General features: G+C 41.3%; 1 protein-coding gene across 1 annotated transcript in view; it reads left to right on the top strand.

Annotated features, from left to right (window-relative positions):
- The first annotated feature begins 1,418 nt into the window (after positions 1-1,418).
- The window catches only part of GALNT10 (polypeptide N-acetylgalactosaminyltransferase 10), a 69,146-nt gene continuing 54,051 nt past the window's right edge, over positions 1,419-16,513 (top strand). Inside the window, exon 1 of the mRNA XM_060765514.2 lies at positions 1,419-1,813. Within this exon, the coding sequence (XP_060621497.2) occupies positions 1,619-1,813 (195 nt within the window). The 5' untranslated portion in view covers positions 1,419-1,618. The remainder of the gene's footprint in view (positions 1,814-16,513) is intronic.

Raw genomic sequence — 16,513 nt, 5'->3', positions numbered from 1 at the left:
GGTGAACTACAATTCCCAAACTCAAGGTCAATACCCACCAAACCCTTCTAGTGTTTTCTGTTGGTCATGGGAGTCCTGTGTGCCACATTTGGTTCAATGCCGTAATTGGTGGAGTTCAGAATGCTCTTTGATTGTAGGTGAACTATAAATCCCAGCAACTACAACTCCCAAATGAAAAAATCATAATTTTTGAGTGATGGTCACTCCTTGAGTTGTGAGACGTTTTGTTGCCAAATTTGGTGTGACTTCGTTCATTGGTTCTTTTGTTTTTAAGGTACTCGATATGCACAGAGCATTTTTAGATAGGTAGATAGATAGATAGATAGATATTGACAAGCTGGAATGTGTCCAGAGGAGGGCGACTAAAATGATCAAAGGTCTGGAGAACAAGCCCTATGAGGAGCGGCTTAAGGAGCTGGGCATGTTTAGGCAGAAGAAGAGAAGGCTGAGAGGAGATATGATAGCCATGTATAAATATGTGAGAGGAAGCCACAGGGAGGAGGGAGCAAGCTTGTTTTCTGTTTCCTTGGAGACTAGGACGCGGAACAATGGCTTCAAACTACAAGAGAGGAGATTCCATCTGAACATGAGGAAGAACTTCCTGACTGTGAGAGCCGTTCAGCAGTGGAACTCTCTGCCCCGGAGTGTGGCAGAGGCTCCTTCTTTGGAAGCTTTTAAACAGAGGCTGGATGGCCATCTGTCAGGGGTGATTTGAATGCAATATTCCTGCTTCTTGGCAGGGGGTTGGACTGGATGGCCCATGAGGTCTCTTCCAACTCTATGATTTTATGATTCTATGATTCTAAGATAGATAGATTGTATGTACTGTATGCATGTATATCTTGTAAACTGCTCTGTGTCCCCTTCGGGGTGAGAAGGGCGGCATATAAATGTCATATCTATCTATCTATCTATCTATCTATCAGATCTTCCTTTTTCTCTTCCTTCCCTAGCAGAGCAAGGCTTTGAAAACCGAAATAATCAGTTGCTCAACCAACACTGGCAGCCATCTAAAGCCCCCTCCTTTGAACGGCCCTTAAACCCAACTGTCACTCCCTTCCTTCCTTCCTTCCTTCCTTCCTTCCTTCCTGGGTCCTCCTTTCTACACAGGGCTTTCTATATCCCACTACAATGAACCCCCCCCCCCTTATGGCCTTGCACTGTAAGCATGACAAGGTCTTTGGACACATACTACAAGACGGAGAAGCGCCCTCCCACCTCCTTCCTCTTCCCCTCCCTGGGGCTTCTGAAGCGAAAGGGCCAGTACCATTCGCAGGCGCGAGGGGAAGGGAGGGGGGACTGGGAGCCGCCTCGCGCCGATCCTTCCACGCAACGGGCGGCGGCGGTGGGCGTGGCCTGCCTGGAGGTGTGGGCGTGGCCGCGCGCGAGCCTCCCCCTTCCCCCCTTCCTCCCTCCCTCCCCTAGCTGTCGCCGGGACTGGTAGTGTCCACCCCTCCGGAGCGGAAGTGGCCAGGAGACGGGGCCGACGGGGCGCTGGCTGGCTCATTTCCCTCAGGAAGCCAACCCGAGAGGAGAGGAGAGGAGAAGAGAGGAAAGTTGGGCGCTCTCTCCCTCCGTCCCTCCCTCTCTCTCTCTCTCTCTCTCCGTGGTGTCTCGGATGCGGCGGAAGCAGAAGCGGCTGCTGCAGGCGACGGGGCTGGCGCTGGCCGCCCTCGTCTTCCTCCCCAACGTGGGGCTCTGGGCGCTCTACCGGGAGCGGCAGCTGGACGCCGACGGAGGAGGAGGAGAAGGAAGCGATGGAAGAGCAGCGGCAGGAGGGGTGGCAGCGGGCGAAGTCCGAAAGGAGGCGCAGGTGAGGGACAGCATCTTCGCTCTCTTTCCCCTCAGAAAAATCCAGCGTTGCCTTCCATGAACCCGACCTCATGCTTCTCCGTTTCTTAGAAAGAGGCAGGAAGGCGGCTGCATCTAAAGGGCGGCGGGAATGGGTGTGTATCCACACCTACACCAGGCATGGGCAAATTTGGGCCCTCCAGGGGTTTGGGACTTCAACTCCCACCATTCCTGACAGCCTCAGGCCCTTTCCTTTTTCCCCCTCAGCCGCTTGCGGCTGAGGGGGAAAAAGGAAAGGGCCTGAGGCTGTCAGGAATGGTGGGAGTTGAAGTCCCAAACCCCTGGAGGGCCCAAGTTGGCCCATGCCTAATCTATACTATAGAATGAATGCACTTTGACACCACTTTGACTGCTATGGCTCAGTGTTATGGAATCCTGGGAGTTGTAGTTTCACAAGGTCTTTAGCCTTCTCTGCCAAGAGCCATTGTATAGCGCCTAACCAAAAATACAAATCTCAAGATTCCCTAACATTGAGCCATGGCAGCTCAAGCAGCGGAGCCCCCGGTAGCACAGTGGGTTAAACCCTTGTGCTGGCAGGACTGAAGACCGACAGGTCACACGTTCGAATCTGGGGAGAGCGTGGATGAGCTCCCTCTATCAGCTGCAGCTTCTCATGTGGGGGCATGAGAGAAGCCTCCTACAAGCATAGTAAAACATCAAAAACATCCGAGCGTCCCCTTGCAGATGGCATATTCTCTCACACCAGAAGCGACTTGCAGTTTCTCAAGTCGCTCCTGACACAACCAAGAAAAAAAAAAACTCAAGTGGCGTCAAATTGCATTCACTCTACAGTGTAGATGCCCCCTAATAGTAAGAGAGGGAAACGTAGTGCATGGGGAAGGGGCTCTGGGAAAACAAGGGCACAACAAAATGAAATACCAGTTCCTCCGCATTCCTTATCCAAGATTCAGAAATACCCCCCCCCCCCCCCACACACACACACACACCCACACACACAAACATTCCTTCTGCACAAGCATTCAGAGTAGGGCTTTCCAGGCATTTCACGTGAGCTGCACACTTTTTAGACCTGCATCATTTCACGATACAGTAATCGAGTCTTACTAGCAACCCAGAGTTACTTTAAACCAATGGTTCCCAACCTTTTTTTGACCAGGGACCATTCTCCAACATTAGCACCAAAAGGATTACAAATTTGTTTTTGGTCAACTTTAGATTCGGTTTGGTTATTTGGTGTGCTGATTCATAAAATTGCATTGGATAGACCACATCAGCTCTAGTTTCTGATACAGAAAATATGCCATCCTGTTATCACAATCTGCTCACTCACAGAAAACCATATTTAATAAGCTTCGGTACTATAAGAGGGTATTGCTCTTGTTGCAACAGTGTAGTTCATATTTTAGTTCTTGCAGACTACTGGTGGTCTACGGACCACAGGTTGGGAACCACTGCTTTAAACCAACCCCTTGTAAGAGATTCAAACACATATATAACTGTATTCACGAAATGTATGGGGGCGTAACATATCTAATAAAAGCCTTCATTTATCTTTTAAAAGGAAATATGATTTATTGCTTATTTCATATAGACTCTGAAATTTCTCTTTACGTTTGCGTGGCAGCTGACACACTTAACATGTTGCAACACACAGTTTAGAAAGCTCTGACAGAGAGGATTGAGCCCTCCTCATGTTACAGGTTATCCAGAATTCCCAAGTACTCCTGAATTCAATATTGTTCCTTTGGAAAGAGTTCCACCTTCCCTTTCTGATGGTTCACAGAACACACACTTCGTTTCATGCACAAAGTGATTTGAAATACATTGTGTATAAAATTATTCATGGCATGTGTATGAGATGTATATGGAACATCTGTGAGTTTGGTGTTTAGACTTGAGCTCTTACCTCCAAGATGACTCGTTTCGGACATATGTGCAAATACAGGTGTCCCAAAATCCAAAAATATTTCTGATCTTGAATATTTCACACTACAGATAGTGAACCTGTGCTGTATCCCAGGTGTGGAGAGTTGCTATGGCAGCACCTGTTGCCTTCTTTGAATGTCTGGGACTTTTGCTTCTCCCTCCAGTCCACCCCATCTTAATCTCTGGGTTTAACAGGTTTAGAGTGCAGCTACGTAATACAATGAATGCAGTTTGATCCCACTTTAATTGCCATGACTAAATGCTGTAGAATCGTGGGATTTGTAGATTTACGTCTTTTGCCTTCTTTGCCAAAGAGTGCTGGTGCCTCACCAAACCACAAATGCCATCATCCCATAGCATTGAGCCATGATGGCAGTTCAAGGGGTGTCACACTCTGCAATGTAGATGCACATTCTTTTCCAAAGCTGTTCCCATCATACCTCTTGGCCTGTGTTTTAGGAGTCATTACCCTGTCACATCAAAGTGGGATTTGTGGTCTGATTTAACTATTCAACTCCTAGGAGTAGAAAATGTCTGGGGCTGGAGAGAGTAAAGCATGTCTGTGTGTATTTGCTTCTCTTTCAGAGTTTTGTTTTTTCATCAAATTGACTTATAGGATGAACTTGCAAATGGGCAAGGTATCCATAGTATATCAGGTGGTCTGTATAAAAGGTTCCTAGAATTTCTTCTTTTCCATTAACAAAAGGTTGGCCTCTGTCATTGTGATCCTCTGTTATTAAGAATGATTAGAATAAAAAGAGCATGACCTACCACTGGTAGCTAAGCTTCTTAGTTGTTATGCTGCCATTGTTCGGGTCACCTGAGTGCTAAAAATATAGGGTTTCAAACATGCACATATTTAAAATGGAAGCAAGTGCCTAAAGAAAGGGACACTTTTACTACTCTCTGTTAGTCAAATGCCACAAAAATCCATTTTAATTTAAGGGCAAGTTTTGTTACTATGAATGAGGTATATCTGTGAGTAAGCCTATATTACTTAGTTCGACTTGATTTTGTTTACACTTCCATCTCTTGCAAGTCTTTTAAATATGAATATGAAAAATTACTGGAGTATCCTTCTCATAGTTCATTAACCAATCAAGGCCTTTACGTTACTTGGGGCTATAGGAAATACTGTAGTTCATAGACGCCTTGATGCTGCCTCGTGCGATTATTATTATTATTATTATTATTATTATTTGTTACCCACCTCGCCTCATGACTCAAGGAGGATAAACATAGTTAAAACACACCGATAAAACACAAGACCATTAAATACATGTATTAGAAACGTAGAACAAAGATTAAAACGATTAAAGTTAAATTTCATAGATTAAAATTGCCTGGGTAAGCCTGCTAGAAGAGATAGGTATTTAATTGTTTTTAAAATTCTGATACCTTGCTTATCTGTTTAGCTCTTCTGGCAGGTCATTCCATAATCTAGGGGTGGCCAATGGAAAGGTCCTCTGAATGACAACTCAGTCTGTTAGTCTGTAGTAATTGCACCATATTTTTCTTATTTCGTAAGATTAATGAGTAGCCACACCTTTTCATTCAGGACAAAATGTCATGGAACACAAATATTCAGGGAGTGCTGAAACAACAAGCATTGAGTCTTAGGACTTCATCTCATGATCTTCGGGCTTGGGAAACAAAGACCCACAGGAGTCTCCCAGAAACCATCAGATGTCATGAGGGCACTTCAGGTGGGATTTCGCTGTGCTCCATTTTCCAAGCGCATGGAAAGTGAGCCCAAAGATATCTATCAGGAGTTAGGTGTCAATAGACTCTTGATAGAGAAATACAGGGTAAAGCAGAGGAAAGACAGGGGATTACAGTGAAAGGACATGGGATGGATGGCCATCCCAGAAGACGGGGAAAGATTTTTTCCCTCTGTTTTTCCCCCAACCGTCTGATAACATCTTTAGCAGTATGCACAAGTACTGAAAGTTGCTACTGGCACTCTAGTAATCATGTAATTCTCCTATACGATTATCTGATGCTTTAGATTTTTCCCTTCTATTCTCACGTTTTATTTCCCTTGCAGCCTCTCAGATATCCACAAATAGTAGTAATCTTTAAGTTAGGAGTTGTTTGTAACTAAAGCATGGACCCTACCCACAGACTAACAGACTGAGTTCTCATACTGAGCAAAGGATAAATGACTATATTAAGACAGTTAGTTTTAACTTATAAATCCAGGGTAATTACAAGCACTGTGCCATCCACAAATAACAACTGTACTCACTCTTCTCACAAGGAACAAAACAAGCCAAGAAAACAATTGTGGCTTCTTGTTATTTCAAAACAGGGAACTATGATTAATGTATTTTGAACAAGACAAGATTTAAAACTGATTTTAAATCTGGGATTAAAATTGGTTTATGGCTCTTGGCTTATGTGAAAGGCCTTCATCATAGTATTTTGTTCTCATGTAATGAAAACCTGCCTTTCTAACATGTTCATGCAATGGGAGGAGTTAAGCAGCTGCAAAAGCAATGTGTTTGGATATAAGTACCCATCCATATCTTGACTATTGAAACTGATTTAAGAGTTTAGTTTGATTTATGAAGGAAAGAACAAGCACTACAGTGACAAAGGTAAAGAAATGGGAAGTCTGTCTCTGTCTTCTGTCTATAGTCTTCCTGGTTATGCATGTTACAACCTTCTGCACGGGCTCAATATTTTGTTGTAGATTGGGAGTGAAGAAATTTAACTTTCTGGTGTGCTTGTTTTTTCTGTTTTCAAAATATCTGTTATCTTTATTTAGTAAATATACCTTGCCTAAGAAAACCCATGAAATTCATGGGGTTACCATAAGTTAACATACAACCACGCTGTTTTGGAAAAAAATATGAAAATATTATCAGTTTGCAATATTCTATGGGATACAATTTAGTTTTAAGATGAAGAAAATTTTTGAGAAGATCTACAATACTGGACAGAGATGTGAAACTAATCCTGAATGAAGTTGCTCTTTTGCTGAAGGACCATATTCATAACTTGGCCTTCTCCTGGGTTTGTTCCTTTTTGTGGAAGTTTGGAAGTTGTTGTGCCATTGAATCTTGGATTAGTTATATACAAGGTTGGCTCCTACAGTGTACTTTGCATTCAAAGATGATTTGGAAGCTTCAGGTAATAAATAGTGTAGCTGCTAGATTTTCTTAGGTACCACGATGTCAAATTGTGAATTAGTTTAGACCAGTGTTTCTGGGCCAATTTTAGAGTGCTGTTGTTAACTTGTATGCCTAATCTAGAGCTCTTCAATTGCCCAAACTCTTGCCTATATTGATTACTGTAAGCTGGGCCAGAATATAGTTATCTCCAGGAGGATGAACTACTCATCTGTTTTGTTGTAGTCAGACCTGTTTGGATGCCATTGTCTTTCCTGTTCTGCAGGTTGAGGAACATATTGAAATGATCCATTCTCAGATACTAGTGGCCTGGCTCCCCCTTATGAAATGTCAGGAATTAGTCTATGTATGGCAAAACCACCCTTTCACTAGATATGTAGACAATCCATTCCGCAGCTTTCATCCGGATCACAACATTTTCTCTATTCATCTCCATTCATATCTATTTTGAGCATGAATTGACCAGTGTACCATTGTACGACCATGTTCGTCTCTCACATTATATGCCATATGAAATGAATCAGACCATCGGGTGGAAGGACAAGCAAGAGGTCTCGTCCATCCACGCGGGTACCATGTTGCCATGACATTGCAATTTTTTGTTTTTTTCTTTGTTTTTTTCCTGGCCCTGAACAACATTAATCCTTGCTTTTAACTAGAGACACTAGATTTCTTAGGGCACATCTACACTGACCATTTAATGCAGTTTCAAACTGGTATTGAAGAAAGTGTTTTTGCTCTGCAAATTATTACATAGGAAGTCCTGAAGCCAGTTTGAGACCTGGATGGTGATTGATTACACAAACCACGGGGCTCTGGTGCTTTCTTTCTCAAGCTTTTGTGGGGGTTTGTTGTCTGATCATTGCAGTTTGAAGCTAACACCAAGCTGCATTGAATGTTCAGTGTAAACAATGGCTAAGTCAGAGTTTCACAATACCAGAAGCTGGTCCCTCACCACTGTGTCTGCTCCTGCCACCACCTATGCTTATGCTCTTCATGCTGCCCATTTCCTTCCACACAGTAGATTCTGATATATTCCAGAGTAACAGTTCATCTGGTACGGTTAAAAGTCTTCCTGAATTCAGGAGTAATTCCCAACATTGACTTTCAGAAATTTGTGCTGAAATAGTAACAGAACAATCTTTAAGCAGTGCTTTAGGAGTTTTATATTATAATTTCCCAGCATCTTCTTCTCTTCTGCACAGTCTATATGGCTCCTCGATATACTCCTGAAACGGGGGCAGAGAAGCAAATAGAGATGGCCAAAATGTAGATGATTCAAATGGAACACCTTCTCTAGCCTATGATGTGATAAAGATCCTTTTAATATGAGCACTAGAACAGTGCATTTTAAAAATTGACTTGGAGGAGAGGTAGAAGAATCTCCAGAGCATGCTGAAAGGTATTGTAAGGGTCACATTAGTTGCATCAGTACCTGGACTCAACATTTAATTTAGTTTTATTAATGAATGTGTCTAGGGCTGTCTAGACCAGTTGTGTTGGATAGTGTCCATTTCCAAAAGCCTGAGGATAATGCTTGATTGGTAGATTCTATACTCAGTCCTTGTTCAGTAGGGACGCAATGCCTTTGTGATATAAGGAACTGTTCAGGCCTCTGTGAAAAGCCATGTTTCAAACCATTTTGGAGATCAAAAATCAAGACTTTAGCCTGACAATCCTCACAACTATAGGCAGTTCATAACTTTCTCTTCTTGGTTAATGTGGTTGAGAATGGTGACTGGGGAGCTTGAGTTCAGTGATCACTGGGTTCCAATTTTGATCCACAGATATTTTTGAACTACAGCTTCAAGATCCCTGTGTATAGTCTGTCCTATTCATTTGGATTTGCCAACTGCTCTGCGACATCTATTTCGGATGATTTTCATAAGTGAAATAAAGGTAAACATTATCTTGGTGACAATAAGGAAATATGTTCATGAAATAAAAGTGAGATAATACAGCCAGGTTTTTATTTTTGAATTCTCAGAAGCCAGTGAGCTATGCTCAGCTTCTGGATAATCTAGACCAGAAATGGGAGGCCTTGTTTAAAAGTGGTTCTGCTTCTGTTTCAGTTGCTATTTCTGAAAGGCAGTGTTGGAGAATTACTACCCAGTCCCTGAGTAGTCTGTCACTGGGTTTCTCTGGGATTTTGTTTCTCTCATGATGCTTAACGTCTACGTGACAAGAGATCATTTGGAAATGTAATCTGATCAGCATGCAGATGTCACCCCACTATACAAACAAATGCTTCATCTCTTTCATCAGCAGCTTCTGAATGAATGATTGGGCATGGTAATGTTCTTGGATAAGGGCAAGTGTGTTAGGAATTGTGGGAGTTAGAGTCCAAAACACCTGGAGAGCCAATGTTTGCCCATGTCTGGTTTAGAAGAAACAGACACATGCCTAGATAAATGATGATCAGTATATTTCCCATGGAGCAACAATCCCACTAAAAGCTTTCAAGTCCAGGAGGTCCGTATTGATCCAACATAGTCATGGGAGGCTTGAATGACGTCTTGGTTTACAGTGGTTTTTAAAACAAAACATATTTGAGTGATACACCATTTGCATATCATAGCAGATAGGCCACAACTGGTAATTGGGGTACTGCTAAAATGGTTTGAAAACTATTGTTGGTCATTTTGGTCGTGCTCCCTACTTTGTTACACTAGCTTATACACTATTTCCATGCTAACTTCAAAGTGCTGGTGTTACTGGTTACCTAAAATCACTTTCTCCCAGAACTGAACCTTATGTTCTTTCCAAATACTACTTCGATTGCCTCAATGAGATGAGATGATGTGGATGTGCTGGGGGTTCACATGGTGGTGTCTGCATGATCTTTCTGTTGTTTAGTAAAGATCATTTTATTTTCCCATGATTGTTATAGAATATGTTGTATTCCTCTTGGGCCTCTCAATTCAATATTTGTATTATGATTTTACATTAATTTTTATGTTTATGTGTGCTTATCAGCCTCCTAAAAACTTATATATTAGTTGTCAGTTGCACACTAAGATCTTAAGATCTGAGACAAATAAAGCATTCTTCCTTTGTAACAATTCTGGATCTGTATTCATAGGCAGAGTCCATTTTAATATACATGGAAAATCTCCTTCATTCAGCAGGGGTATATAAACAGTGTGGTAGTATCATGTTGCTTCAAGCGAGTCATTGGCATTGCGAGGAAGTTCCGATGTGAGCCTTGCAGCGGAAAAACAGGAACTGTGGAGCGTACGCGCCGGGCGCCTTTTATGCCCTTCCGGGGATTGGCCAGGGTTACCACCAAAACTTGGAAGTTTTAAACTTGGGAATTTCCATTGGGGCCTGCATAGGGGCAGTCACGCCACATGTCTGCATTCACAGAGACCATGAAGAAAAATGTATTTTCAGCTTTTTTTCCTCATTAAGAAAACATTTGTTCAGTTATTACTGCAAAGCTATGACTAACCTAGCATGATTTCCTTTTTTGAGAAAAAAGTATCCAACCCTACAAATCCACAGTTACCATACATCAGGATTTGTTGCTCATTGTAATAAAATCATTTGTGGAGAAAGCGGTGTGTATTGATGTCTTTTTTCATCCTTATAACCCCGACTGATGGAAAAAGCAAACTGGGTTCCCAGTAATATCCCAGAATTAGTTGTAGTAGTACCATTCTGGATGTGTTAATGTCACCCATAGGAGTGTCTGCAATAAAGGCCCCTTCTATACTGTCCTTATATCCCAGGATCTAATCCCACGATATCTCATTTGAACTTGATTATATGAGTCTGTACTGCTATATAATCTGGGATCAAATCCTGAGATATAAGGACAGTGTAGAAGGGGCCAGCGTTAAACAATGTGCTCCCCTCCTTTTCTTTTTCTTTCTTTTTTGGGGTGTGTAGTATACTTAGCTTGCAAACTGAGCATTCTCCTCTCTGACGTAGATTAAACTCTACACCTACACTACATCAGTACAATTAAAATCACTGAATTGAACGGTTTAAACTGAGCAGGCAAAGGGGCCGTTAGTTAAAGTAAATGACTTAAGTTGGGGGTTTTTCTGTCAAATTGTCTAAGTGGCACAAATCTGACCACTAAGCCCTGCTAAATTCAAATATTTTCTATTTTTAAAGACTAAAGTTGTGAAGAGCAAGCCAGGAGGGTGCTGTATAATATTTTAAGTATTTTAACTGTTTTTAGTATTTTAAGTGATTTTAACCAATTTGTAAGGCCTCCTAGTGGCACAGCGGGTTAAAGCGCTGAGCTGCTGAACTTGCTGACCGAAAGGTTGGCGGTTCGAATCCAGGGAGCGGACTGAGGTCCTGGTGTTAGGCCCAGCTTTTGACAACCTAGCAGTTTGAAAACATGCAAATGTGAGTAGATTAATAGCTACCGCTTTGGCGAGAATGTAACAGCGCATCATGCTGGCCACATTACCTTGGAGGTATCTACAGACAATGCCGGCTCTTCGGCTTAGAAATTGAGATGAGCACCACTCGCTAGAATTGAACACAACTAGACTTAATGTCAGGGGATATTTTTGCCTTTACCTTAACCAATTTGTATGTTTCATCCTATTTTAATATTTATATGTTGGATGTTTTAAGTTGTGTTTTTAAAATGTTGTATCTGAACTACTAAGATAAAAGTAGGAAAATACACACACACACACACACACACACACACATGTATACACACACATACATACACACACACACTTCATTCTTACAGCCAGACCTGCATCTTTTGACTACATTCTATTTTGCATTCTTTCTGTCTTTGCTAATAAGATAATACAAGGAGAGTGGGGTCATTTTTAAAATCGACAACTCATGCTGTGACAGCTTCTGAGTTTTATGTTCAGAAATTTATGAATCTATGCAATGGTTTGTTTTATTTTTGCTTTTCCTGTTTCACTCTGCCAATATCCCCATCCCCATTAAACAAAATTACAAGTATTCATGACCAGTTTTTACCATAAGAATGCCCATGTCTTATAGATGCTGTATATATTTGTGTTTGAGAAATGATCGAGTGGTTTCTAAATTTTCATTGAAAATAAAAGTGTCCTTTAACTCTGTGTAAAAATCCAATTTAATTGTGAAAAAACCAGTTAAATTGTTTTATTACATTTTTGATGTTCTCAAGCTATTCAGGAACTGATGTAAACAACCGTAGTATATATGTAGTCTACAACATTTAGATGAAACTTAAATTTAATGCAAGCCATATTTTTAAGACATTGGTTTGGATTCTAAGCCAACTAAAGAAAGTTAAGGCCAGGAAGATTTCCTCATATTTTCTTTCTCCTTCAATGTCTCCTGATGAGCATCTCTGGGAGGATGAGAATGGCCTTTTTCATCTGCATGGGGTGGAGAAGGAGAAACTGACTTTCTCTGAACTTTCTTAGGCTTTTATAAGTATTCTTGTAAAAATAAAGAACAAGGACATGATTGTTTCTCATACCAGTACAATCTCTGACTGTATAGCAGGGTATCCCTCACTTTTAATAGACTGTTCCTTAGTTTTCTCCAATGGGAAAAAGAAGAATTGTATGGATCATGAACTGTCTCCATCCAGTCTTCCTATTAGCTCAATAAAATTAATGTAAGCATTTCATATAACTTACCCTGTCTTTTGCCATGCCACTGCGGAAAATTCCACTTTTTGGGATCAATGCATTAGGGGTTGTGTACCTGGATTTCTAAGTCAGTGTTCAATAAAGTTTTTTTTTTCTTTAAGAAGAAGTTGGTAATATTGGATACAATTTATGTAAGAGCTTATTGAAAATGACATCCTAGTTGTTTGAGAGTGTGAAATGTAATATCCTGTTTTGACTCCAATTGTTAGTAAATACCTTGTTTAAGATGCGAAGCAATCATTTAAAACTTATTTGGATGAAGCTTCATAGAGAAATGTATCTGATTAAACATATTATTTTCACAGTCAACAAGTCAGATCCTTGTTTGCTTTATTACTGATGTTCTTCTGATAATACCGTAGAATTGACATTCTTATGAAAATTATTTTGAAAAAATTCATAATGTAATGTAGTGGTTTTAGTGTTGAACTCTAACTGGAGAACAGAATTTGAATTCCCATTAAGCCATTCAAACCCAATGGGTGACCTTGGGTAAATCATACAATCTCATTGTAAGAGGAAGTCAAAGACAAACCTTATCTCAACAAATGTTACCAAGAACACCCCATGGTAGAATCACCATCCGTTGGAAAGGACTTGAAGACACACAAAAACAATCAATACCTGCCTGTCACCAGTTTGCCTAAAAGGATTAGCTACTTGCTGTGAAAAAGTGGCTGATTGAAGTCAGATATACTATGCTAAGCTTCTCAATTGGGGAATACCATCTCTTGGAGATGTGATAGATGCCAAAAGTCTTCTCATTGTAGTGCCAGGTGAAAGAATCGTTGTTCACTAATGCCTTTGAGACCTCACTGATTTTAAAAGTACTCTTATGGACATACTTTTATAATGATGATGCTGGAACTTCACATGTCATGTATTGGTGACAATCCCCCTGCCCCAATGGTCAGACATGATAGTTGTGCATTCATGGTCTCCAAAGACAGTGATAGAACATATTTTATAGATGGAGTGATCTATACTTTGTCAAGAATAAAACACTTCTAGAGCAGCAGAGCACTATAAGAAAATTAGTGAATATGAGCTAATATATGAAGAAAGAATGGTGAAACTCTTTTGCTATTTTGTTCATCAGACATGAATTTGTAGGACAAACTGTGTATTTCTGGTATGTTAAAAATGTAACATCAGGCTTTAAATAACTGGTTTAGACTTTCTGTATAAAATTGAATCATGCTTTTTTGTAGGAAACTATAGATGCTTAAGTTTGATTCTCCCAAATTATAATTAGACCTGCTTGAAATTGTTCGTAGTAACAGCATAATCCAGGAATGCTGAAAAGGAGACAAAGGATAAAGGAGATAGAAGGAAGACTGTAAGGAGAAAAAATGTCTTGTGAAACAGCAGAGGTTATTTTGTGCAGCACTCCAGACACTTTCAAAGGTGTTTGACTAATCCATTCATCAGCTAGAGCAGTGGTTCTCAACCTTTCTAATGCCATGACCCCTAAATTAAGTTCCTCATGTTGTGGTGACCCCCACGATATTTTCGTTGCTACTTCGTAACGGTAATTTTGCTACTGTTATGAATTGTAATGTATATCTTGATGTGCAGGATGTATTTTCATTGTTACAAATCGAACATAATTAAAACATAGTGATTAATCACAAAAACAATATAATCGGGGAAGTATGGACAACAGATGATGGGATCTGCAGTACCTTCAACTGATGCAGCTCTGAATTCCACAGGCCACTGAGAACCCCATGGATTACGGACCTGGACCAAACTTGGCACACAGAACCCCAATGACCAATAGAAAATACTGGAAGGAGGTTGGGAGGAATTGACAGTGATTTAAGGGAGATGTAGTTCACCTACATCCGGAGAGCACTGTGAACCCGAACGAATATGGATCTGGACAGAACTTGGCACAAATACTCAATATGCCCAAATTTGAAGACTGGCGGAGTTTGAGGAAAAAAGAACTTGGCATTTGGGAGTTTATGGGATGTATAGTTCCCCTGCCAACCAAGAGCATTCTGAACTCAGTCAAGAATGGAATTGAACCAAACTTGGCATACAGAACTCCCATGACGAACAGAAAATACTGGAGAGGTTTGGGGAAAATAGATCTTGGCATTTGGGAGTTGCTGGAATGTATAGTTCCCCTGCCAATCAAGAGCATTCTGAACTCCAACAAGAATGGAATTGAACCAAACTTGGAATACAGAACTCCCATGATGAACAGAAAATACTGGAGAGGTTTGGGGAAAATAGACCTTGGCATTTGGGAGTTGCTGGGATGTATAGCTCCCCTGCCATCAAAGAGCATTCTGAATTTAAACAATTAAATTGGATGAAACTTGGCGCACATACCTGATATGCTGACATTTGATTTGGAGGGATTTGGGAGGAACTGCCCTTTGTTTTTGGGAGTTGTAGTTCACCTACAACCAGAATAACCGACCTCCATCGATGATGGACCTGGATCAAACTTGGGTGGCAAGAGCCAGGCTATGTGGGGAGCCTTCCGTTCGGTCCAACCCCATCTGAGCTCAATGTTGGTGAGGACTGAGCAGCGAAGGCTCCCTAGGTGGCCTGGCCATGCGGGGAAACTTGTGCTCGACCCTCACCCCTTTTGAGCTCGACGGGGGCAAGGTCCAAGCGGCGAAGGCTCCCCATTTGGTCAGGCCATGCAGGGAGCCTCACGCTTGAACCTTGCCCCTTCTGAGCTCAGCAGGGGTGGAGGGCCAAGCAACGTGCTTTCTCCCGCACGCTCCTTTGCCTCCGAGCCCCTCCTCCTGACTCCCTGCAGCCCTGTGGGAAGAGGAGGAGGAGCTAACAGGGAGTCCTGGCTGTTTGGCGATGCAGAGGGGGTGGGGCCAACCAAGGCAGCTTTGCGACCCCCGGAAAATGTCCCAGCGACCCCCAGGTTGAGAATCGCTGAGCTAGAGGGAGATGGCATTTCAGATATAACAGGCATTGGGCACAGAAAATATAGCCAGAGAAAAATAGTGCACCTTCAGGGCCATACCATTCACTGGATTCCTTACAATTTCTGAGACCTTTCAAAATACTATGGTGATTCCTTGGTATGCACTGGGGTTTTGCTCCAAAATATCAGTGAATACCAACATTCATGGATGCTCAGGTCCCATTATATATAACAGCATCGTTGAGTGACATCCCTTATATAAAATGGCCCATCAAGGTTTGCTTTTTGGATTTTCCCCCTTGGAATATTTTCAAACTATGAATTGTTAAATTTGTGGATGTAGAATCTCTGGATATGGAGAGTAGACTGTAATGTGCTTGTAGAAATAATATTGACAAAGTGTACTGTACTCTGAAATTCAATTTTAAAAATTCTGTCATATAATGTAAAGTACGGTAGCAGGTATCTTTACTTTATAGACAAAGGAAATTATTAAATGCATGACGAGCCTCTTAAATTTTTAATGGAATCCATTAAGTAGATTATTTAAATTTAAATCTTTTTAATAGAGCTTTAGTATAAAAGCTGTCCCACAATAAGGTATTTTTGGTGCACTGGCAGAATATTTTATCATTTTCAGAAATGCTGTAGTAAATGTGCCGTATTTACTAATGTAATTGTATACCTTTATTTTAATTGTATGTTGTTTTTATGGTATTGAATTGTTGCCTGTGTGTAAAGTCCACTCTGAGTTCCCTTTGGGGTGAGAAAGACAGGATATAAATATGGTAAATATGGTAAGGAAAAGTCAATTTTGAGTGTAAGTCAAGGACAGATTTGAGGGGCAATATTTTTATTTTTGAAATGACCCATTGAGGGTCATTCTATGGAGAGGGAAAGCACCAATGCCAACTCAGTGCCAGCCACCCCTGATCACCTTGATTTCCTGGTCCAAGCATTCAGGAAGGCCAGAAGTGGTTCCATGGTGGTGAGAGTGAGAGAGAGAGAGAGAGTGGGGGGGGGGGTGTCAGTACTTCTTTCAGGTTCTTTCAGGATGGACTAAGACAGTGTTTCTCAATCTGGGTGTTGGGACCCCTGCAGGAGTTACG

Source organism: Anolis sagrei, chromosome 2, assembly GCF_037176765.1.
Source record: "Anolis sagrei isolate rAnoSag1 chromosome 2, rAnoSag1.mat, whole genome shotgun sequence".
NCBI classification, from domain to species: Eukaryota; Metazoa; Chordata; class Lepidosauria; order Squamata; family Dactyloidae; genus Anolis; species Anolis sagrei.
The sequence above is the reverse complement of the archived record's forward strand: the minus strand, read 5'-3'. Positions and strand labels throughout refer to the sequence as shown.